The sequence below is a fragment of the Schistocerca cancellata genome, chromosome 4 (genome assembly GCF_023864275.1).
Source record: "Schistocerca cancellata isolate TAMUIC-IGC-003103 chromosome 4, iqSchCanc2.1, whole genome shotgun sequence".
Classification (NCBI taxonomy): Eukaryota; Metazoa; Arthropoda; class Insecta; order Orthoptera; family Acrididae; genus Schistocerca; species Schistocerca cancellata.
Window position 1 is genome coordinate 812,520,936 of NC_064629.1, and position 25,771 is coordinate 812,546,706.

Genomic DNA, 25,771 nt, shown 5'->3' on the forward strand with positions numbered 1-25,771 from the left:
GGGGGCACGGCGTGTGGGAGATGGGGAGGGTCAGGGGGGCACGGCGTGTGGGAGATGGGGAGGGTCAGGGGGGCACGGCGTGTGGGAGATGGGGAGGGTCAGGGGGGCACGGCGTGTGGGAGGTGGGGAGGGTCAGGGGGCACGGCGTGTGGGAGGTGGGGAGGGTCAGGGGGGCACGGCGTGTGGGAGGTGGGGAGGGTCAGGGGGGCACGGCGTGTGGGAGGTGGGGAGGGTCAGGGGGGCACGGCGTGTGGGAGGTGGGGAGGGTCAGGGGGGCACGGCGTGTGGGAGGTGGGGAGGGTCAGGGGGGCACGGCATGTGGGAGGTGGGGAGGGTCAGGGGGGCACGGCGTGTGGGAGGTGGGGAGGGTCAGGTGGGCACGGCGTGTGGGAGGTGGGGAGGGTCAGGTGGGCACGGCGTGTAGGAGGTGGGGAGGGTCAGGGGGGCACGGCGTGTAGGAGGTGGGGAGGGTCAGGGGGGCACGGTGTGTGGGAGGTGGGAGGGTCGGGGGGGGAAGGCGAGTGGGAGGTGGGGAGGGTCGGGGGGGAAGGCGAGTGGGAGGTGGGGAGGATCATTGGAACACGGCGAGTGGGAGGTAGGGAGGGTCAGGGGCCCATGGCGAGTGGGAGGTGGGGAGGGTCAGGGGCCCATGGCGAGTGGGAGGTGGGGAGGGTCAGGGGCACACAGCGAGTGGGAGGTGGGGAGGGTGGGGGATACCGCGGGGTGGGGGATAACGCGGGTCGGGGGATACCGCGGGTCGGGGATACTGCGGGGCGTGAGATACCGCAGGACGAGGTGTAATTTGGGGGGGGGGGATCCGTCAGGGGGGGGGGGATCCATCGGGATGGGATACTTCAGGGGGGGTATACTTCGGGGCATGGGATACTTCAGGGGGGGTTTACTTCGGGGCATGTGGGGGGGATACTTTGGGGCAGGATGTAATGCAGAGGAGGTGACACTGCGGAAAAGGGGTTATGTTGGAGGTGTTATGGCGGAGTATGGGAAAGTCTGGATGGGGGGGGGGGTAGGGTGGGGAATAAGTTGCTTGGTTTAAAGAGCAGCTAGGACCAAACTGCTAGGTCTTCGGACCGAGGAGGAGATAGGGAAAAGGGGTAGAGATAGGAGGGTTAATGGGGAAGGGAGATGGGGCCAGAGGTCATAGGGAGGAGAGGGAGAGTGGGAGAGGGAGAAGATGAGGACATGGAACGATAAGGGGCTGGGGGCTGTAGGTGGGAGATGGGGAGAGGGGGGTTGTCAGATTGGGGGGGGGGCGTCAGCTGTGTGGGGGTTGCCGGCTGTGGGAGCGGTCAGCTATGGGAGCGATCAGCTGTATGGGGGTCTACTGTGGGGGGGTGGGTGTCATCTGTGGGGTGTGTGAGAAGTGTGGGGGGTCGGGGGGTGTCAGATGTGTGGGGGGGGGGTCGAGAAGTGTCAGATGTGTGGGGGGGGGGTCGAGAAGTGTCTGATGTGTGGGGGGGTCGAGAAGTGTCAGATGTGTGGGGGGGTCGGGAAGTGTCAGATGTGTGGGGGGGTCTGGAAGTGACAGATGTGTGGGGGGGGGTCGGGAAGTGTCAGATGTGTGGGGGGGTCGGGTGGTGGGGGTGTCAGTTGTGTGGGAATGGGGGCTCATGTGGGGGGGTTGGGATGGGGGGGAACCGGGTGTGGTGGGGAGCAGGGCGAGCCGGGCGAGGGGGGGGGGAGCCGGGCGTGGGGGGGAGCCGGGCGTTGGGGGGGAGCCGGGCATGGGGGGAAGCCGTTCGTGGGGGGGGGGGGTCGGGCGTGGGGGGGGGGAGTCGGGCGTGGGGGGGGGGGAGACGGGCGTGGGGGGGGGGGAGTCGGGCGTGGGGGGGGGGGGGGGGAGTCGGGCGTGGGGGGGGGTGTCGGGCGTGGGGGGGGGGAGTCGGTCGTGGGGGGGGGCGGAGTCGGGCGTGGGGGGGGGCGGAGGCGGGCGTGGGGGGGGGGGGGTGGGGGTAGGGGGAGAGTCGGGCGTGGGGGGGAGGGGAGTCGGGCGTGGCGGGGAGGGGGGGAGTCGGGCGTGGGGGGGAGGGGAGTCGGGCGTGGGGGGGAGTCGGGCGGGGGGGGAGTCGGGCGTGGGGGGTGGGGGGGAGTCGGGCGTGGGGGGTGGGGGGGAGTCGGGCGTGGGGGGTGGGGGGGAGTCGGGCGTGGGGGGGGGGGGAGTCGGGCGTGGGGGGGGGGGGGAGTCGGGCGTGGGGGGGGGGGGAGTCGGGCGTGGGGGGGGGGGAGTCGGGCGTGGGGGGGGGGGGGGGAGTCGGGCGTGGGGGGGGAGTCGGGCGTGGGGGGGGGGGGAGTCGGGCGTGGGGGGGGGAGTCGGGCGTGGGGGGGGGGGGAGTCGGTCGTGGGGGGGGGGGAGTCGGGCGTGGGGGGGGGGAGTCGGGCGTGGGGGGGGGGGGGAGTCGGGCGTGGGGGGGGAGTCGGGCGTGGGGGGGGAGTCGGGCGTGGGGGGGGAGTCGGGCGTGGGGGGAGTCGGGCGTGGGGGGAGTCGGGCGTGGGGGGAGTCGGGCGTGGGGGGAGTCGGGCGTGGGGGGAGTCGGGCGTGGGGGGAGTCGGGCGTGGGGGGAGTCGGGCGTGGGGGGAGTCGGGCGTGGGGGGAGTCGGGCGTGGGGGGAGTCGGGCGTGGGGGGAGTCGGGCGTGGGGGGAGTCGGGCGTGGGGGGAGTCGGGCGTGGGGGGAGTCGGGCGTGGGGGGGTCGGGCGTGGGGGGGGTCGGGCGTGGGGGGAGTCGGGCGTGGGGGGAGTCGGGCGTGGGGGGAGTCGGGCGTGGGGGGAGTCGGGCGTGGGGGGAGTCGGGCGTGGGGGGGTCGGGCGTGGGGGGGGTCGGGCGTGGGGGGGGTCGGGCGTGGGGGGGTCGGGCGTGGGGGGGGTCGGGCGTGGGGGGGGGGGTCGGGCGTGGGGGGGGGGTCGGGCGTGGGGGGAGTCGGGCGTGGGGGGAGTCGGGCGTGGGGGGAGTCGGGCGTGGGGGGAGTCGGGCGTGGGGGGAGTCGGGCGTGGGGGGAGTCGGGCGTGGGGGGAGTCGGGCGTGGGGGGAGTCGGGCGTGGGGGGAGTCGGGCGTGGGGGGAGTCGGGCGTGGGGGGAGTCGGGCGTGGGGGGAGTCGGGCGTGGGGGGAGTCGGGCGTGGGGGGAGTCGGGCGTGGGGGGAGTCGGGCGTGGGGGGAGTCGGGCGTGGGGGGAGTCGGGCGTGGGGGGAGTCCGGCGTGGGGGGAGTCCGGCGTGGGGGGAGTCCGGCGTGGGGGGAGTCCGGCGTGGGGGGAGTCCGGCGTGGGGGGAGTCCGGCGTGGGGGGAGTCCGGCGTGGGGGGAGTCCGGCGTGGGGGGAGTCCGGCGTGGGGGGAGTCCGGCGTGGGGGGAGTCCGGCGTGGGGGGAGTCCGGCGTGGGGGGAGTCCGGCGTGGGGGGAGTCCGGCGTGGGGGGAGTCCGGCGTGGGGGGAGTCCGGCGTGGGGGGAGTCAGGCGTGGGGGAGTCAGGCGTGGGGGGAGTCAGGCGTGGGGGGAGTCAGGCGTGGGGGGAGTCAGGCGTGGGGGGAGTCAGGCGTGGGGGGAGTCAGGCGTGGGGGGAGTCAGGCGTGGGGGGAGTCAGGCGTGGGGGGAGTCAGGCGTGGGGGGAGTCAGGCGTGGGGGGAGTCAGGCGTGGGGGGAGTCGGGTGTTCGATGAGTTTGGTGATACGGGTTTGGTGTGGGAGGATGTGAGGATGGAGTGGGAGTGCATAGGTTGGGTGGATTTGGAAGAGGTTAGAGGAGCTGTGAAGGGTTAGGAGGATGGGAGAGTATAGAATTGGCAGGAGAGTAGTGGAGAGGTGCAGGAGGAAGAGAAGAGAGAAAGGAGGTGAGAAGTGGGAAGAGAGAGTGTAGGAGGGGAGAGAGGAGAGGGTCGGGAGGGCAGGGGGGACGGGAGGGCAGGGGGGACGGGAGGGCAGGGGGGACGGGAGGGCAGGGGGGACGGGAGGGCAGGGGGGACGGGAGGGCAGGGGGGACGGGAGGGCAGGGGGGACGGGAGGGCAGGGGGGACGGGAGGGCAGGGGGGACGGGAGGGCAGGGGGGACGGGAGGGCAGGGGGGACGGGAGGGCAGGGGGGACGGGAGGGCAGGGGGGCCGGGAGGGCAGGGGGGCCGGGAGGGCAGGGGGGCCGGGAGGACAGGGGGGCCGGGAGCGCAGGGGGGGCCGGGAGCGCAGGGGGGGCCGGGAGCGCAGGGGGGGCCGGGAGCGCAGGGGGGGCCGGGAGCGCAGGGGGGGCAGGAGCGCAGGGGGGGCAGGAGCGCAGGGGGGCAGGAGCGCAGGGGGGCAGGAGCGCAGGGGGGCAGAGGGAGGGGCAGCAGATGGAAGGGGGTAGAAGGAGGGCACAGAGGGCAGGGGGGCACAGAGGGCAGGGGGGCACAGAGGGCAGGGGGGCACAGAGGGCAGGGGGGCACAGAGGGCAGGGGGGCACAGAGGGCAGGGGGGCACAGAGGGCAGGGGGGCAGAGAGGGCAGGGGGGCAGAGAGGGCAGGGGGGCAGAGTGGGCAGGGGGGCAGAGTGGGCAGGGGGTAGAGAGGGCAGGGGGGTAGAGAGGGCAGGGGGGTAGAGTGGGCAGGGGGGTAGAGTGGGCAGGGGGGTAGAGTGGGCAGGGGGGTAGAGTGGGCAGGGGGGTAGAGAGGGCAGGGGGGTAGAGAGGGCAGGGGGTAGAGAGGGCAGGGGGTAGAGTGGGCAGGGGGGTAGAGAGGGCAGGGGGTAGAGAGGGCAGGGGGTAGAGAGGGCAGGGGGTAGAGAGGGCAGGGGGTAGAGAGGGCAGGGGGTAGAGAGGGCAGGGGGTAGAGAGGGCAGGGGGTAGAGAGGGCAGGGGGTAGAGAGGGCAGGGGTGTAGAGAGTGGGGCCAAGTTGGTAGAGGGCCAGACCAGGGGAGAAAGAGAGAGATCTGGGTGGGGAGGGAGGGACCTGGTGATTTGAGGGAGGGACCTGGTGATTTGAGGGAGGGACCTGGTGATTTGAGGGAGGGACCTGGTGATTTGATGGAGGGACCTGGTGATTTGATGGAGGGACCTGGTGATTTGAGGGAGGGACCTGGGTGGAGAGTGGGAGGGATCTGGGGTTGGGGGGGGGGGTGAGAGGTAGGTGCTCCATGGAGTGGGAGGAACCCTGGGGGAGAGGTAGTTAAGGGGGAAACCATGGAGAAAGGAGGACATGGGGAGAGCGGGTCAGATACTGGGTAAGGAAGGACATGTGGGGAGAGTGTCAGACATTGGAAAAGGAGGGACATGGGGAAAAGAGGGACATGGGGAAAAGAGGGACATGGGGAAAAGAGGGACATGGGGAAAAGAGGGACATGGGGAAAAGAGGGACATGGGGAAAAGAGGGACATGGGGAAAAGAGGGACATGGGGAAAAGAGGGACATGGGGAAAAGAGGGACATGGGGAAAAGAGGGACATGGGGAAAAGAGGGACATGGGGAAAAGAGGGACATGGGGAAAAGAGGGACATGGGGAAAAGAGGGACATGGGGAAAAGAGGTGCAGGCATAAAGAGAGTGATGGACATGTGTGAAGAGGGTGGAACTTTTGGCAAAAGATGGACGGTGGTGGAATACAGGGGAAGAATATCTTCTTCAAGATTTGAAGAATGCTTTCTATCGATTAATTATAGCTTCTAACTGATACTACTCACTATTGAACGGATAATACTGTATCACTTACAAACATACTCAAAATATGCCATTATCATGCTTTCACAGTGTAATGAGTAATCCATTAAATTTGATGCCTGCAGCTGTGCAAACTTCAAGAGTTCCCCTGATATTTGTGTTACGTATCTTCGGGCTGGAAGATACATGACCGAGGTATCAGTAGAAGAATAGGAATTTGTATGGCTGCATGCCCAAACTTTAATGGATTGCATTGGCATCAGCCCAAAATGAGATTCTACTATTACTGGAACAGAATCTTTGGTTGAAATTTTGAGCATGCTCTAATATATTACCTGAAGTACAAATTAATTAAAAGCAAAATGAGTAAACACAGCACATTAATTGGTGGCTTAAATAATGAACACATCCGAAATTCAAAAATTTGAGGGCAAGTAATTGGATGTTGTTTATTTCCTCCCACAATTTGGGAGAGCTGTTGCATCACATTCAGGCATTCCTATTTAAGTTCAATCTAAATTTTTACTTGGTGTTTAATATTCTGGGCAGCTACAAGTGTGTAAATATATCTTGAGAAATGAAGAGTTGCAACAGCTGTTAAATGATCCTTTATTGTTAACGACCAGTTTTGCCGCTTATAGCTGCATCCTCAAGTATACATCGGAGTATGAAAAAAATGGGGAAAAATGTAATAAATAATTGTCTTACCCCATTTGAAAAAAGGATGTAGTAACTTCCCGATACAAGTGAACACTATAGGTATCTATTGCATACAATGTGACGACAGTCCAATGAAGAACACCGGCCAAACAGAAACAGGTTTCGACTTACGATTCGAGAACATCTGAATCCAACCAATTAAAATTGGCTTTGAGTACACACCTTTGCACCACTTCATTACTATCAAAGTGAAGTCTTAAAGGTGTTCTTTAAGTTTTTGAAACAGATGAAAATTAGATGGGGCCAAGTCGAGACTGTACGGAGGATTATTGATGACCCAAGGCATCAGATTATTGCAGATGTCGCAGTACTCGTGTGTGGTCTGGCATTATTATGTTGAAGGAGAGGCTGCTCTGTGTGTGGATAAACATTCTTGTAGTTAGAAACTCAAGTACAGAACACCTTTTCTCATGCACTGACATAGTTACATCACACATCATCATGTCACATTAGCAGTGTCTCTAATGGCAGAGGCCTACAAATAAGTAGACAAGAATAGTAAAGATGTAGTATGTTAATAACATTTGTTTTATTTAAAAAGCTTTTAGGGTCTTCACACAATTAATTCAAAGGCATTACTTTCCAGCATGCCCTCATATTTACAGCTGCATGTCTTTCAAATTTTTCAATTATACAAGGAAGTAATGCAATGGACTGCAGCATTTGTCACTACATCGTACGAGTATGATCTTATTGCCAATATTTCAAGATCAGCGTCACAAGTGCATTGTAAGCACTCCGTTTTGCAGCTTTGCAAAAAGTAGCCTAAAAAAGAAATAAAGCCTGTTACTCTCTTTACTTAAGAATGCAGCTCTTATATTCAATTTTGAATGCATATGAATTATTAATCCAAAGTACAAGTATTGTGTGAAATGCAGAAGTCTACTTTTTTCTGCAGTCCCCAAGAATTTTCCATTTCCTGCAACGAAATCTCATATGGATCAAAGATGCCTCATTTAATTTCTGTACCACTTTGCCATAGCTAAGTCTTATGCTATGCTAGTAACACTTCACAAATTGTGATTTCCAATAACCACAACAACATGAGGTACCGTAACCAATTAATTAATCACAGTCCATATAATATCGCCTACAGTGATTGGATTTACTGAGTTACGCAATATTACATGACCAAAATGAGTATTTAGCACAGATGAAAGGTGGCAAGGTGGAACATATCCACTTTCCTGATATTGCTCCTAACATAAATACTATTTTTTCTTTTTGCTGATCTTTATTGTTTAAAGTATAACTCACATTTGAGTGATGAACATGATATAAACACTCTTTAGAGAAAAAAAAACAAAATAAATGCAAATGCATATTCAACATATAAGATTAATACGAACATGTACCATCAAAATTTAGATACTGCTAATATGTATCTGATTCTGGGCTTATATATCTTATTCTAAAGCCCCATTCTCCTAAGTAAAGAATGCTTTGTCTTGTTTCAAATTTTGCAGTTTTGGAAATATTGCCATTAAAAATGTTTTCATAAGTAATTCAAGTTAGGTTTATATTCTAAAAATTGCTGGGCCGCAAGTGGCTCTGAGCACTATGGGACTTAACATCTGTGGTCAACAGTCCCCTAGAACTTAGAACTACTGAAACCTAACTAACCTAAGGACATCACAAACATCCATGCCCGAGGCAGGATTCAAACCTGCGACCGTAGCGGTCACGCGGTTCCAGACTGAAGCGCCTAGAACCGCACGGCTACACCGGCCGGCCGGGCCGCAAGTAATTAATTGGGTGCAGCTGAGTAAAAATTGAGATACCTGCCAAGGCTAATGCAAGTGGCCACATAGGTGGGTCAGCAAAGAAGTGACCAAAACATTATTGCAACAGGGACTGCTGCCAATCCAACAAGAACTGCACTATGATGCTACACAGTTACTACCTTGCAGGGCACTACCAGAGTGGACATATTAGCTCAGTTAATTCACATCCGAGTCATGGACTTCTTACAACTTATGGGATAAAATCCAATGTTGTAGCAAAACAAGGATGGGCCAAGACCGTATACATACTAGTCATTTTTAGTCAAGGGTATTGCAGTCTGCCAGCCACCACTCTCAACGAGGGGCCAACCATCAATACAAAGGTGGAAGAGTTCATGAGTCTACAAGTCTACATGGCTCAACCTGTCACCCTCACTGGACTCTGCCACAGCTAGCTGCAGCCCTGCTGCCAGCACCAAGTCCGATCCTGTGGACTTAACATTCTCTGGAAGTCCACTTGGGGAGCCTATTTCGGCTGCTGGTGGCCTTCCATCCTGGAGGTCTGACCTTCATCCAGGATTGTACAGCCACTGCCACTGCCGCTGCCTGCCTATGTTCTGTGCAGACACTACTGTTGTGAGCTGCCCCTTCTACATTGGGTCCACGTCACGATCTCATGTATCACAGCAATTCTCATGCAGGGCTACTCGGCTGCCTCTATGCACGGGGCTGCTGCAGTGGAAGCCAGCTCACCAGTGTCGAGTGGCCGCGTCTCACCAGCAGAGCTTCCTTGCCTGCAAGACATTGATGAGCTGCATACTGAACACAGCGCTTTCCTAGTTGGCTGTGTTCAGCTTATGTCCAATGGGTATCGGCCTTTTTGGGCATCAGCACAGCTATTGTTGTACTGAAAAATACATGTACAGTTTGTCTACTCTGTTTAACTGATGACACATTGGACGTCTACTGGGCATCCACTCATATCTTTATTGCTATCATGCCAAATATCTTGTGGACTCAACCACCGTAGTGGCCAACCAACTCTTTCACTATAATATTGTACTTTCAAGAAATCCATTATTACTACCTTGTAGCCATGATATTTTAGTTGCTAATAGTATATATGATTTCTAGTAAAATATATTAGTTAATGAAATATTTCAAGTACACGTCCTAGTTTCCAGAATAACCTTGGGAGGCTTTATTAGAAAATATAGGATGAATTTTGTGTCTAAAATTCCTTGCATAAAAATAAAACCCACTTTTAGTCATTTTAAAAATACATAATTAACAGTAAAACAAAATAACTTCAGTGGTAAATGTGTAAAAGTACTGCATATCATTCCTGTCTCATGTCATTACTAAAATGTAATTACTCCATAAACATTTTGTAAAGAATTTGTAGAACATTTCATATACGAATATTGAAATAAGTATTAGGTACTGCAAAAGTCAATCACAGATGATCAACAGTTGAGTTCAGTAAGTCAGTCATCGCCATGTTAGCATTAGTAAAGTATTTGTAATCAGAACATTCAATGTTAGTTGACACTAATATAAATAAGCTAGACTCATGTGATTGCATGTAAGTTATTGACCTACTTTGTGACATGAAACTTCCTGGCATATTAAAACTGTGTGCCCAACCGAGACTCGAACTCAGGACCTTTGCCTTCGCGGGCAAGTGCTCTACCATCTGAGCTACCGAAGCACGACTCACGCACGGTACTCACAGCTTTACTTCTGCCAGTACCTCGTCTCCTACCTTCCAAATACAGCGCTGCAGTCAGCAACACCTATATAAGACAAAAAGTGTCTCGCGCAGTTGTTAGTTCAGTTACTGCTGCTACAATGGCAGGTTATCAAGATTTGAGTGAATTTGAATGTGGTGCTACAGTGAGCAAATGCGCGATGGGACACAGCATCTCCGAGGTAGCGATGAAGTGGGGATTTTCCTATATGACCATTTCATAAGTGAACTGTGAATATAAGGAATCTGGTAAAATATCAAATCTCCAACATCACTGCAGCCGGATAAAGATCCTGCAAGAATGGGACCAACGATGACCGAAGATAACTGTTCAACATGACAGAAATGCAACCCTTCTGCAAATTGCTGCAGATTTCAATGCTGGGCCATCAGCAAGTGTCAATGTGTGAACCACTGAATGAAACATCATTGATATGGGCTTTTGGAGGCGAAGGCCCACTTGTGTACCCTTGATGACTGCACAACACGAAGCTTTACGCCTTGCCTGGGCCCGTCTACACCAACATTGGACTGTTGATGAATGGAAACGTGTTGCTTGGTCAGATGAGTCTCATTTCAAATTGTATCAAGTGGATGGACGTGTACAGGTATGAAGACAACCTCATGAATCCCTGGACCCAGAATGCCAGCAGGGGACTGTTCAAGCTAGTGGAGGCTCTGTAATGGTGCGGGGTGTGTGCAGTCGGAGCGATATGGGACCCTTGATACATCTGACAGGTGACATGTACATAAGCCCCCTGTCTGATCACCTACATCCATTCATGTCCATTGTGCATTACAATGCACCTGGGCAATTCCAACAGGACAATGCAACACCCCACACACCCAGAATTGCTACAGAGTAGCTCCAGGAACACACTTCTGAGTTCAAACACTTCCACTGGCTACCAAACTCCCCAAACATGAACATTATTGAGCATATCTGGAATGCCTTGCAACATGCTGTTCAGATGAGATCTCCACCCACTCGTAATCTTACCGATTTATGGACAGCCCTGCAGGATTCATGGTGTCAGTTCCCTCCAGCACTACTTCAGACATTAGTCTAGTCCATGCCACGTAGTGTTGTGGCACTTCTACATGCTCATGGGGGTCCTACACAATATTAGGCAGGTGTGCCAGTTTCCTTGGCTCTTCAGTATATTTTATCCTCAATCAAGGCAGAAGAGGACTTCAAACAAAGTAATGAAGTGGGCAACATTACTAAATGGCAACAAGTTCTGAAAGAGTCTCTGCATGATGTAATACCAAATTAAAGATGTGTTGACTGGCATTCCTGATAGCTAAAATTCAAGCACAAAGTTTAGCTATACTAGTAAATGAATGAGAACATAGAACAAATAACTGACTGATAAAGAGTTAAAGACATTCAAGGTGTTACATAACAATTGAATGGCCAGTATAACACAGCATAGCTTCTGCAAATGGTGTGGAGGGTAGGAGAGAGGTACTTCCAACTTTGATTCAGGTCATGAAATTTGTTCAGATAAACTTATCAGAAGAATGTTGCATGCAAAAAACAAAGATTGTTGTTAGGGTCCCAGTATGGCACATGGCCTTAATCTCTCAGGAAGATTCAATACAGCAAAACTCCACTGAAAGGTGACATTTTAATTCTGGTAATAATTTTTCCATCACCTCCTCCTCCAAAATTTCCACCCCACATAACATCCAGATCTCCCAACACAGAACAGTCATCCTCACATGGCAATTTATTTGCTTTTATAGTAAGTGTATGGGGTGAACGAGAATATTTACCAACTAGCCGGTTTCCAACAACAACAACAACAACACAAACACGCGCGCACACACACACCCACACACGCGCACACACCCACACACGCGCGCGCGCGCACACACACACACACACACACACACACACACACACACACACACACACACACACACACTTTTGGTGACAAATTTAGTCATGAGCAACTATTCAGTGTATGGTAGATTTTAAGTAGATTTTACGTTCCATAGCACATACAAAAATTGAAACCAAAACACAAAAAGGAGAGAATTTTAATAATTCCACATTTATAACAAGTGCTTTATGGAAAGTAGCTGCCTGGAAGCTTCCGAGAATAATATGACATAACCTTACATGCATTTACATAGCAAGTGTGTAAAACAGGTTAAAACCAAAATACATATTTCAACACATTGCTATCTCTCATTTTTAAGACTTATGATACACCTCCCTTCCTTGACTTACTGAGTGTTATGTACGACCATTCCACTACATCTAAAGCAACAGCAGTGTTTCATTCAGACTGCTATCAGCCCTATACACCTAGCTGCAGTAAACAGGCAAAGCCTCTCAGAAACTAACTGCTTTCAGTTCCAGCAATGAATGTACCACACTAAATAACTGTTACTAATGCAATTATGTTTATAATGGTGTTGTACAAACCCTTCAACAAAGGTGTTGCATATCAGTTCTATGAGGTTACTCCAAAGCACTTTGTTCACTTCTGGAGACAACGGCACTATTGCAGCAACACTCTCCAGCTGGGAGAAAAATGTTTTTAACTCCTGCAAAAGTATAAAACAATACTAACTGAATACACTGAATACTTCTCAATGAGAAATGTGTTTGTTAAGTGACAATAACATACAGTATACAAATAAGTTCACAGCCAGTACATGAACTGTGACATATAAAAAAAAAGCATTTTAAAAATGAGACCAACTATTTCATGCCACGGAATCTGCAATTAAAACAGGAACTTCACGGTTTCTTTAAATCTTAAGATATGTTGGAAACAAATATTGCTACTGGACAATTCACAAACCTATAATTCACAGTGTCATGTTTTGGAATCTAACATGAATGGAATGAATCACAAACAATGTAACACAAATTTAAAATCTTAGTAACAATCAACTTCAAATGATAATGCTGAATTCTAATTCTTTGATACTCTTTACCATATGATTTCATAGATGTTAAAAATAGCTGATTAGCAGATAAGAAATCAAGAATTGTCCTGGCCTCAATGGTGGATGTGCTTTTATGGGCAACTCTCTTACTGTCTAATGTCTAAAAAAGCACATCAAATAAAAACAGAAAATCTGGTGTTATGGAAAGTTTTATAATACACATTCCAGCTGCAAGCTAACATATTCATTATGGAAGCTACTGAGACATCAGTTATCAACAAGTTATTTCATGTGTGTTTTACTCTCTACACAAGTTAATTTTATATGAAAGCTACTGCACAAAAAACTTATTTATCCAGCCCTCATGAATCCAAGTTCCCAGTTTACCTGTATTCATTTTTGCTTCCTTTTCCTTTTTTGTTTAAGACAAAAATGTGCACCACACATTGGTATGGTATATGTACAGTTGTTATATGTTGGCACAGCAGGTAGCATAGAGATCACTGGTCCCATTCTCCTTTCAGCTATGGTCAGTGTGGATCTGTTCCTTGTGGAGTTCAGAAGGTGTACCAGGATTGTTCTTTTGTTCCCATGTTTTGAGTGTCGAGAGTGAAATGGCTTTGAAGGTGAAGAAAATTGTTATATCAATGGGCAAAACGTTGCAAGCACTGAACACAACAGACAAAGGAGAACTGCTGAAAAATAAAGCTGCAGGATATGGTGAAGGGACATCAACTGTGTCACAATGGAAAAAGAATCGAAGCCTACAGTAATTATATATTTCAGTGCCAAAAAAGTTTCTTGTTAGTGACAAAATAAAAGCTTTGTATATTTCCGGATCATCCCGATTTTCAGTAATCTGGATTACAAGCAGTCCCAACTAGTCTGCATAAATGAATTCTTGTGTATAAAATGTGATGGGTGAGAATGCAGATGAGAGAGGAGAGCCAAAGGTGTATGTATGTGTGGGCCGGGGGGAGGGGAGGGAGAGGGAGAAAGAGGGACAGGGAGAGAGAAGCTGATACTGGGGAATAGGTGTAGTAAAGTGGAGAAATGGATGAATGTTGAGGAATCATTAAGTGGTTTTCTATTACTAGTAAATGTACAATATTATGGTTGTAACATAACTGTGTGAAGAGACTGATGTGAGGAAACACCCAAAGAAAATAGCTTGATATACTTAGGTCATGTAATGCATTTTCTGGGATCACTAGGAGAATTAACTTACCATCATAGAAGGATAAAGACAGTAGGAACCTAATTGATAATGTTTTCTTTGATGCAGCTCAAAACAAGAAAAAACTGCATCCCAATAAAAAAAATGCTCTTGCTGATCATGATGCACAGTATAGACACTCCTCAGCAGAAATCAATTAGAATAATTAATGATTCCAAGAAAAATATTATTAATAGTTTGTGAGAGGTTACCTAGGATGAAATTTATAATGAATCAAATGTTAACAAAGTTTAATCTATGCTACGATAAATTCATGTCATTATTTGTAAACAGCTATCCACATAAGTTAATCAGAAAGGACATTAAAGAACCATGTAGGAAACCATGGATCACTAGAGGTATTGAAGTATCTTGTGAAAGATCCTGTAGCTGCTGCCCACTACAAGAACTACTCAAAATTACTATGAAAAGTTATTTAAAAACCAAAGAAAATGCACACAGGCTTTAGGCTATGTGGAATGTAATAAAACGATAGGAGGATAAGACACAGACTAAGATAAAATTACTATTAATTTAAATGACAACTCACAGGTAGCAGATATGTTTAATAATCATTTTTCAAATGCAGTAAAAAATATAGGGCAAACAGTTCAAGAGAAAAATAAAAAAAGTATGTTGGACGTCTCACTCACTTCTCCCTCTGAAATTAATAAAATTCTATAATCTCTCAAAAATAAAAGCTCATCTGGATTTGATGGGGTTTCCAACAGAGTACTACAGACCTGTTCCCATATAATAATCACCGACTCTTCTGAAATATGTAATGCATCACCAACTCAGGGAATGTTTCCAAAGAGATTGATTATGCCATTGTTATATTCCTCTACATGAAAGGTGATAGGAAAGATGTCAACAACTATCAACCTAATTAACTAATTTTTCTAAAATTTTTGGGAAGATCATGTATTCTAAAATAGTACCCCACCTGACCAACAATGACCTTAGTAAATCACAGTTTGGATTTCAGAAGAGTTGCTCAGCTGAGAATGATATTTACACACTCACTCGTCATCGGATTTTAAAAGCACTAAATACCAAAATATCACAAGCTTGTATTCTCTATGATCTATAAGGCATTTGACTGTGCAAACCACAATATTCTCCTGAATAAACTGAGGTTTTGTAGAACTGATGGTATAGTAATGTTATACCTAACTGAAACAATGAAGAAAGTGATACTTAATAATTCAGTCAACGTAAATAGGGGAGATTCTTATGACTGGGGAGAAATCACTTATTGGTTTCCGTAAGGCTCAATTTTAGGTCCACTATGGTTTCTCTTATATGTAAACAACCTTCTGCCTAACATACAACAAGCAGAATTATTTCTTTTGCACCTGACACTAGTATCGTAATCAATCCAAATTACATACAGCAAGAGAAGAAATGATAATGATGTTCTTGAAAGTATTAATGAGTGGTTTTCTGTGAATGGTCTCACTTCCAATTTCAGTAAGCCATAACATACTCAGTTCTGCACATTTAGGGGACTACACCAATGATAAGTGTGACGCCTGGTGAGGAAATATTAACTAGGGTGGAAACATCAAAATTTTAGGTGTTCATATTGTTGAGAATTTCAACTGAAAAAAAAAAGAAAAAAAAAAGGATTTAAAAAACTGAACTCCTAAAACAAGTTAGTTCAAGACACATTTGCACTTCAATCACTGTAAATCTTGGGGAGAGACAAATCAGTATGTTGGCATATTTTCATTCAATAATGTCATATGGAATCATGTTCTGGTATAACTCAATTTTAAGAAAGAACACGTTCATTGCTCAGAAATGTAATTTATGACTAATATGTGGTGCTCTCCCATCATCATCTTGTAGACATCTGTTTAAGGACTTGGACATTCTGTCTACTGCCTCGCAAGATACTTATTCCTTCATTAAGTTTGTTGTAAATGATCAACTGTAGATCAAAAGGAACAATAATGTACATAATTAAGAAAAAATGACTTACATTACTCCACATTAAGATTTTCTTTAGCGAAGAAAGGGATACACAATGCTGTAACCAAAATTTTTGGTCACTTACCCAATGATACAAAATGTGTGACAGACAGCAAAATTAAATTTGAAAACAAAGTAAAAAAGATTCACCTTGGCAACTCCTATTCCATAGAAAAGTTTCTAATTTTATTTACAAATCTTTAACATATTGCAGCGTGTCAGCAACTGTGAAATGTACAGCAAATAAACAATGTTTTCAGCCTTCAGTTGCAAGGTAATTTTATTCGTTTACCTAGGTTTCGATTCCAGTAATGGAATCTTCTTCAGAACCTATAAATTAAACCACATATGGACATATATTACTCACTAAAATGCATTATCAGTCTAATGATTGAATAATGAAGAAATTGTGATACTTACAACAATGAAATCATTTTGTGAGCCAAACACTGGCCATGTCACAGATTAAAAATTAAAACATTAAAGACGCATAATCATAAGATTATGTCAGTCAAAATTAAAACCATTAGGGCGAACGTAGACGGAGCTGCGCCGGCCATAAATCAGGACCACACGTAAGCGGCTCGAAAACTAGGCGTCGTGAGCCGTTACGCGGCGAGGCTCGGCCGCGGCCAAGCGCATGCGCAAGCGCGAGAGACAAACTGTCTCAAAATTACTTAGAGCAAATATACATATAAACAAAATGCAACTGAAAGCTGTCTTACAATTGGACATACCTATCTATTGGTATAGCAACATTAAACAATTTACCTGAGAACAAACTACAAAGCCAAGGTATAATTTTTTTTTTTTTTTTTTTAATATTATAGTAAGAGGGGGTAGCCCCGCTACAGTAACTAACAATTAGTGTCAAAACCATGCGTGCTGAGCATAAAATGTCTTTAACATAAAAAGGCCTTAGCAACTATGTGTCATTACCAAGCATATAAGGAAATACAAAGACACACATGTACAATCACATTATAATAAAGGGACAAAGCAGATAGGGAAACAGCATCGGCCATTCGAGGCAGACTGTGGGTCAACTTCACTGAAGTAAAGATTGAAATCCTTCGAAATAACTTCTATTCTTTAATTGCAGCTGATCATTAAGTAAGTTGTCCCTATCAATACTAAGATGTTTAAAAATTTGCAATTCTTCGAGGGTGTCTAGCCTGCATCCCTTTACTTCATTATGCAAAAGCTCTGCGTCTTTTAGAGGCTTAGGAGCATGCGCCTTTTGGACCAGATGTTCAGCAAATGTAGGTCCTCGAGTTCCATCACCGCTTTTTGTCGGCAGGTGCTCTTTAAACCTAACAGACAGGGCCCTTCCTGTCTGGCCAATGTAATAAGAAGGACATTCAGCACACATGATTTTATATACACCTGACAGCGATGATTTATCATTACCTTTATCCAGAGAATGAACTAGGTTCTTTTTGAGGTTGTTAGTGGTAGAGTATGAAACTTTACACCCTAGGTTTTTTAATAAACGACCTACCTTATAGGATATGTCACCTATAAAGGGAACTGATATGTATTTTGTTGCCTGGTGTTGATTGTGAGTATCTGAACTGGAAAGGGTGGTAGTCTTCTTTCGTGTTTTTTTATTGAACAACTGTCTCACTATACTGGGATTATATCCATTATTCTGAGCGATGTTTTCGAGGACTTTTAATTCGTTTTGTAAGTTGATTGGCGAAAGCGGAATGGAAAGAGCTCGATGGATACTCGAGTGAAAAAAAGCCATTTTTTGGGCCTGAGGATGGGTGGAATCAGCTGGGATGATGATGTCGGAATAGGTTGCTTTCCGAAAAATTTTGAAATCTATTTTGTTGCCAATAATGGATAGCGTCAGATCGAGATAGTCTAAGGTCCTATCAGCTGTCTGATTTTCTTGTGTGAAACTGATTTTTTCATGTAGGTTATTGAAAGTGGTAAATAACAGTTCTAGCTCTTCATGGGAACCTTCAAACACAAACAGCAAGTCATCTACATATCTCACATAGAATATTATATTATTTGCCAAATCTGGATAATTCCGAAAAAACATCTGCTCTATTGAGTTTATAAAAATATCTGACATGATACCAGCTAACGGGCTGCCCATAGCTAGACCACAGGGTTGCGAATATATTTTATTATTGAAAGAGAAATAATTGTACTTGAGGGTGGTGCGTAACAGAACCATTAGTTCATCGATCTCAGGGGCCGATAATTTTTTATGGTATCGCAAATTGGTTTCTATAATGTCCATCGTCTGTTCAACAGGCACATTGGTGTATAAATTTTTAATATCAAATGATACGAGTTTTGTGATGTCAGAACAGGCTAAAGTTTTAAGTTTGTTGGCCACGTCTACCGAATTTTTGACGGAGAAATTTTTTTCAAACACAAAATTCTCTTTCAATTTACGGTGCAGGAACCTAGCTAGTTTGTGGTATGCACTTTTGGTACTGTCAACGATCGGCCGGATGGGATGGGAAATTTTATGAACCTTAAACTGGCTTCTCAAAATAGGTGGTTTCGGATTCATGTTTATAAGGCATTTTTTATAAAACTCGCCGATTAACTTTTTTGTACCGCTAAGAGCCGACCTTATCTCTTTTTGGATCACGGGTGTGGGGTCCACCTCGATTGGCACGATGCCATTTTCCTCAAAAAACATTTCCGTTTTACGGATGTATTCGCTTTTGTGGGCGATAATTAGGGAATTGCCTTTATCGGCCTTAGTTATCAGTGCTTCATTATTTTTAAGCTTAAGATTAATGCTCTTCAACGTTTGATGTACAGTAGAAACAGGATTTTGAACAGAGTAATCTTTTTGGACAATTTTACAGGCGTCATAAGCTATTCTTGTTTGCGCATTTTTTGCTATTTTAAAACAATCAAGCCCAACTTTGAGGTCGACAATTAAATTTTCTACACTTTGAGAAGTACATTTAGGTTGTACATTAAACTTGAAACCTTTACATAAAAGCTTGTTCTCAGCTTTGGAGAAACAAATATTAGTCTTATTCACTACGCGTTCATAACATTGGGTTAGGGCGGCCGCCCCTTTACATGTGTTATGAACGCCAGAAACCTCAACACATTTTAATAATTTGGCTAGCTTTCTTTCATGTCTAACACTAATTTCGGTTTTACGGTTTGCTAACCATAAACTAATATGCATCCAAAACGAATCAATTTGAAAATTATAGGTAGTCTTAAAAATTTTTGAAAGTTCAAGATACAGTTCATAAGCTTCTTCATTCAGGCTGTCTTTCTTGGAGTACAAGTCAGCACTTCTTTCATTTAAAATCTGGTGTACGAGTTTCCTTTTAAGACCAGGGGAAGCTTATGAACTGTATCTTGAACTTTCAAAAATTTTTAAGACTACCTATAATTTTCAAATTGATTCGTTTTGGATGCATATTAGTTTATGGTTAGCAAACCGTAAAACCGAAATTAGTGTTAGACATGAAAGAAAGCTAGCCAAATTATTAAAATGTGTTGAGGTTTCTGGCGTTCATAACACATGTAAAGGGGCGGCCGCCCTAACCCAATGTTACGAACGCGTAGTGAATAAGACTAATATTTGTTTCTCCAAAGCTGAGAACGAGCTTTTATGTAAAGGTTTCAAGTTTAATGTACAACCTAAATGTACTTCTCAAAGTGTAGAAAATTTAATTGTCAACCTCAAAGTTGGGCTTGATTGTTCTAAAATAGCAAAAAATGCGCAAACAAGAATAGCTTATGACGCCTGTAAAATTGTCCAAAAAGATTACTCTGTTCAAAATCCTGTTTCTACTGTACATCAAACGTTGAACAGCATTAATCTTAAGCTTAAAAATAATGAAGCACTGATAACTAAGGCCGATAAAGGCAATTCCCTAATTATCGCCCACAAAAGCGAATACATCCGTAAAACGGAAATGTTTTTTGAGGAAAATGGCATCGTGCCAATCGAGGTGGACCCCACACCCGTGATCCAAAAAGAGATAAGGTCGGCTCTTAGCGGTACAAAAAAGTTAATCGGCGAGTTTTATAAAAAATGCCTTATAAACATGAATCCGAAACCACCTATTTTGAGAAGCCAGTTTAAGGTTCATAAAATTTCCCATCCCATCCGGCCGATCGTTGACAGTACCAAAAGTGCATACCACAAACTAGCTAGGTTCCTGCACCGTAAATTGAAAGAGAATTTTGTGTTTGAAAAAAATTTCTCCGTCAAAAATTCGGTAGACGTGGCCAACAAACTTAAAACTTTAGCCTGTTCTGACATCACAAAACTCGTATCATTTGATATTAAAAATTTATACACCAATGTGCCTGTTGAACAGACGATGGACATTATAGAAACCAATTTGCGATACCATAAAAAATTATCGGCCCCTGAGATCGATGAACTAATGGTTCTGTTACGCACCACCCTCAAGTACAATTATTTCTCTTTCAATAATAAAATATATTCGCAACCCTGTGGTCTAGCTATGGGCAGCCCGTTAGCTGGTATCATGTCAGATATTTTTATAAACTCAATAGAGCAGATGTTTTTTCGGAATTATCCAGATTTGGCAAATAATATAATATTCTATGCGAGATATGTAGATGACTTGCTGTTTGTGTTTGAAGGTTCCCATGAAGAGCTAGAACTGTTATTTACCACTTTCAATAACCTACATGAAAAAATCAGTTTCACACAAGAAAATCAGACAGCTGATAGGACCTTAGACTATCTCGATCTGACGCTATCCATTATTGGCAACAAAATAGATTTCAAAATTTTTCGGAAAGCAACCTATTCCGACATCATCATCCCAGCTGATTCCACCCATCCTCAGGCCCAAAAAATGGCTTTTTTTCACTCGAGTATCCATCGAGCTCTTTCCATTCCGCTTTCGCCAATCAACTTACAAAACGAATTAAAAGTCCTCGAAAACATCGCTCAGAATAATGGATATAATCCCAGTATAGTGAGACAGTTGTTCAATAAAAAAACACGAAAGAAGACTACCACCCTTTCCAGTTCAGATACTCACAATCAACACCAGGCAACAAAATACATATCAGTTCCCTTTATAGGTAACATATCCTATAAGGTAGGTCGTTTATTAAAAAACCTAGGGTGTAAAGTTTCATACTCTACCACTAACAACCTCAAAAAGAACCTAGTTCATTCTCTGGATAAAGGTAATGATAAATCATCGCTGTCAGGTGTATATAAAATCACGTGTGCTGAATGTCCTTCTTATTACATTGGCCAGACAGGAAGGGCCCTGTCTGTTAGGTTTAAAGAGCACCTGCCGACAAAAAGCGGTGATGGAACTCGAGGATCTACATTTGCTGAACATCTGGTCCAAAAGGCGCATGCTCCTAAGCCTCTAAAAGACGCAGAGCTTTTGCATAATGAAGTAAAGGGATGCAGGCTAGACACCCTCGAAGAATTGCAAATTTTTAAACATCTTAGTATTGATAGGGACAACTTACTTAATGATCAGCTGCAATTAAAGAATAGAAGTTATTTCGAAGGATTTCAATCTTTACTTCAGTGAAGTTGACCCACAGTCTGCCTCGAATGGCCGATGCTGTTTCCCTATCTGCTTTGTCCCTTTATTATAATGTGATTGTACATGTGTGTCTTTGTATTTCCTTATATGCTTGGTAATGACACATAGTTGCTAAGGCCTTTTTATGTTAAAGACATTTTATGCTCAGCATGCATGGTTTTGACACTAATTGTTAGTTACTGTAGCGGGGCTACCCCCTCTTACTATAATATTAAAAAAAAAAAAAAAAAATTATACCTTGGCTTTGCTATACCAATAGATAGGTATGTCCAATTGTAAGACAGCTTTAAGTTACATTTTGTTTATATGTATATTTGCTCTAAGTAATTTTGAGACAGTTTGTCTCTCGCGCTTGCGCATGCGCTTGGCCGCGGCCGAGCCTCGCCGCGTAACGGCTCACGACGCCTAGTTTTCGAGCCGCTTACGTGTGGTCCTGATTTATGGCCGGCGCAGCTCCGTCTACGTTCGCCCTAATGGTTTTAATTTTGACTGACATAATCTTATGATTATGCGTCTTTAATGTTTTAATTTTTAATCTGTGACATGGCCAGTGTTTGGCTCACAAAATAATTTCATTGTTGTAAGTATCACAATTTCTTCATTATTCAATCATTAGACTGATAATGCATTTTAGTGAGTAATATATGTCCATATGTGGTTTAATTTATAGGTTCTGAAGAAGATTCCATTACTGGAATCGAAACCTAGGTAAACGAATAAAATTACCTTGCAACTGAAGGCTGAAAACATTGTTTATTTGCTCTAATTTTATTAATGTGTAAAACGTGATGGGTAGGAATTATTTTCTCCAACAGTGTTCTAAAAAAATTATAGGTGATCAACATATCGGATGAGTTCATCCACACATGGAGCACCTTCTCCTTCGGCATGCAATGCCGGACCACACACGAGTGCTGCGACATCTGCAACCACCCGATGCCTTGTGTTCACTGTCATCAGTCAACTTCTGTACAGTCCCCGATTTGGTCCCATTCAATTTTCATCTGTTTCTAAAACTTAAAGAGCAACTTTGAAAAATTCATTTTGATAGTGATGAAGCAGTGCAAACAGAGGTGAGGCTGTGGTTCCATAACCAAAGTAAAACATTATATAGTGACGATATCAACAAACTGGTCTCTCATTAGTGATGTGTTCATCACCAGGGTGACTATGTTGAGAAATAAGTACATAGACATGGAGAATAAAGATTTATAATGTTAATAAAGCTTGTTTTCTTTAAAAAGCTTTAGGAGTTTTACATACAAAACTCAGAAACATTACTTTTCAGCATGTCCTCACAAATATGCAACTTAGGTGAAATAAAACCACAAATTTTCGATTCAAATAGTACTAAACCATACATACCATCATTAAGGCATCAACATAGTCACTGTGCTGGCTCATAACATCCTTCACTTCCCAATTAACTTTGCTCATCAGGTGCAACATTCTACCAAAATCAACTATGCGCTGCGATACACACATATACACTGGCCTTCGAAGGTCAACTGCTGCACTTATTGTCTGTTAGGAGGAAAACTCTATTAGTAGATTACAATGATATAAACATGAAGCAGACAGATCAGATAGAAAATTAGTCTTACTTGCGTATAGAATTGCTGAAAATATGGCTCAGTCTTGCATGTTTGTTCTAGCAGCTGTTCTACATATGGTTTTAACGACTCCAGCTGCTTTGCTAAATGAACTAGTGACTCAACAGCAATAATTCTTTTTGGCAAACCATAGAGTCTCTGAGACTGACTCAAGTCAATATCTGGAGACATATATGGACGTGCTATCTGAAAGAGTGAAAAATAAAATCTTAGTCTCAGTATCTTTTCATGTAATGCACATATAAAATTTGTCCTATTAACAGCAATAGCCAACAGCATTGAAAATGGTTTTTTTAATCCTTAAATTGTATCTCACAGTAACTTTGCAATTTGTCTGGATATGAGGCTGTAACTGTAAATTGTCTGATGCTGACTAGTTTTTAAGAAAGCAGGTATCAACATCAAACGTAAGCAACAACAGAAAAGGCCCCCTTTGGTCCTTTTAATGCTTTGAAATTGTATATTTTTATTTCTTCATTTCATCATCCCTTTCTCAAACAGCTTTTTCCTATTTCAATTTTTGCCCACTTTTTTTTCACTTCCTTTGGGCTTTGTCTAATATCTTGCACTTCTCTGCACTGCATTTTCACCTTCTTAACAACTGTGCTTCTGAAGTCTCCCATTACTTCCCAACTGCTCCATCCATCTGACAATGCTATGCTGTACTCTGAGACACTGGGTATGCTCTTCATAATGACAAAAATGAAAGGTTGGAGAGCAGAAGTTTAGTCTCATTTAATTCATGTAAGCTGAAGTACAAAAATACACCATATAAAGATGAAACAAACAGCAGGATGCAATTAACATGTATAAAATTAACACAGAAAATAAAATAAAACACACAGCATTCCAGCATGAGTCTCAGAAGTGTTCCTACAATAGTTTGTGTGGATTGAGGTAATGAATAGATTGGTTCTGATTGCATGTTGTGTGCATTTGGCATACAGGTCAGGAAAGCAAGGTGAAAATGTTTGTATGGCATTACACTGTCACTGGCAGATGAAATTTATCCATAGAAAAAAAAAGATGGGCCAGGGGTTGAATCAACTGTACAGAAGATTTTAGGAAGGCGGACATATTCTATGACAGTACAAGGAAAATAGCGCATATACTACAACCCAGCATCAGGGTCATTAATGTGAGGCAACATATTTGGCCCTTGTTACAGACTTCACAGCAGCCTACATATCAGACAGTTCCTTTCTCCCTTCAGGTCATATTACATTGGATTCAACAGGTTATTCCATGTGTTTGGTGACACACAAGATAAATTCACCTCATACAAAACCACTGTATGCCTCTTTGCATGTGACGTTTTGTCCACCATGAATGGGAAAATCTAGCAGTCAGGAAGACTGGGATAGTATTTCATTCATGGATTAGGAACAGTTTAACCTAGAGTGTGATCCCCACCATTTGTTCCTCTTGGATGCCCAAGGGAAATTCTATACTGAATTTTCTAAGAGTGCATAGATCAAACAGTCCACAGGTGTAGTGCCGGTCAATAGTACCCAATGGGCACAATATTTCAGCGACCAGACATGGTGCCATTGTCAGGTGTGTTGATGAACAGAACTCCTGACAGCACATGACTGAATTATATGCCCTCCCAATGCAAGCCGTTTTCTCCACGGTCCACATCCGACAAGGCCGCACATTGGCACTTGTGGAGGCACTTGCCTCGGCATGTGTGGCAGCACTGATGTAGTTGCTCTTTGCTCACTGGTCGCCAGATTGTTATGTTTGCTCTGCCTCATCTTAATTAGACCCAGTGCTGGTTCCCACATCTTGCTGTGATTATAGACACAGTCCCAATTGATAACGTTATCCTGGGTGCAAATTTCGATGGCTTCTCTAATGACACTCTCCCAGTATTTGGAAGTCTGCATTAAAATCCTGATACACTCGTACTCCATAGCATGATTCACTAACAAACAGTCCCCTATGACCACCGGCTTGTTAGCCAAGTGTGCCGCTGGTATTCTTGACATAGATCTTCAATGGTGCACACTGTTTGTCCAGTATATGTCTTGCCACACAGGCACAGAATCTGATACATCCCAGCCTCCGTAATAATGCCCGTGTCTTATTGGGTGTGCTAAAGACAGTTCTAATGTGGTGCTTGTTCAGTACACACCCAACTTTTCCCCATAGTGCATCAGTGTACAGTATAAAGGCCGTGGATACCTCTTCCCCCCTGATTTCTTCCACATCCACAGGTTGTACTGTAGTGGTGGGGTGATGAGCACACTTACGTTTCACAAAATCCACAGAACTTCAGATGTGATGTCGACATTTACCCACATAAGGACTTGGTACATGTATCTATCTCCTCCTTTCTCCTTGCAGCTATTGTCCACATTAGTATTTTGTGAAGATTTGAGAGGAGCAAAGATTACAATAAACTTTCTAGTTTACTTATATTTTCGCATAGAGTTGGCTCCAGTTCTTCTTGTCTAGGGGTCTGATTCTTGAAGCTGAAATCTTCACATTTTAGGTCCTCACAGTTGAATTGATCTAAATAAATTTGGAGATTGTTGTTGCAGAATTTTTGTTGTTACGTTAATATATTTTCTCACGTTTTAGTATATCACACAATCTTTCGATTTTTCATATTAACGAAGCCGAAATTACATTGTTCACACAAAATACAAAAATATGTCTGATCACATCAGTGGCATGCTTA

At 45.3% G+C, this 25,771-nt stretch overlaps 1 protein-coding gene across 4 annotated transcripts in view; it reads right to left on the reverse strand.

Moving 5' to 3' along the window:
• Nucleotides 1–25,771, reverse strand: part of LOC126184795 (syndetin) — a 169,720-nt gene that overhangs the window by 35,962 nt on the left and 107,987 nt on the right. For all 4 annotated transcript variants that reach the window (XM_049927374.1, XM_049927375.1, XM_049927377.1 and 1 more), the window contains 3 exons: nucleotides 23,077–23,271; nucleotides 22,838–22,996; nucleotides 12,258–12,379 (listed from right to left, as the gene is read on the reverse strand). In XM_049927374.1, coding sequence (XP_049783331.1) covers nucleotides 12,258–12,379; nucleotides 22,838–22,996; nucleotides 23,077–23,271 — 476 coding nt within the window. The remainder of the gene's footprint in view (nucleotides 1–12,257; nucleotides 12,380–22,837; nucleotides 22,997–23,076; nucleotides 23,272–25,771) is intronic.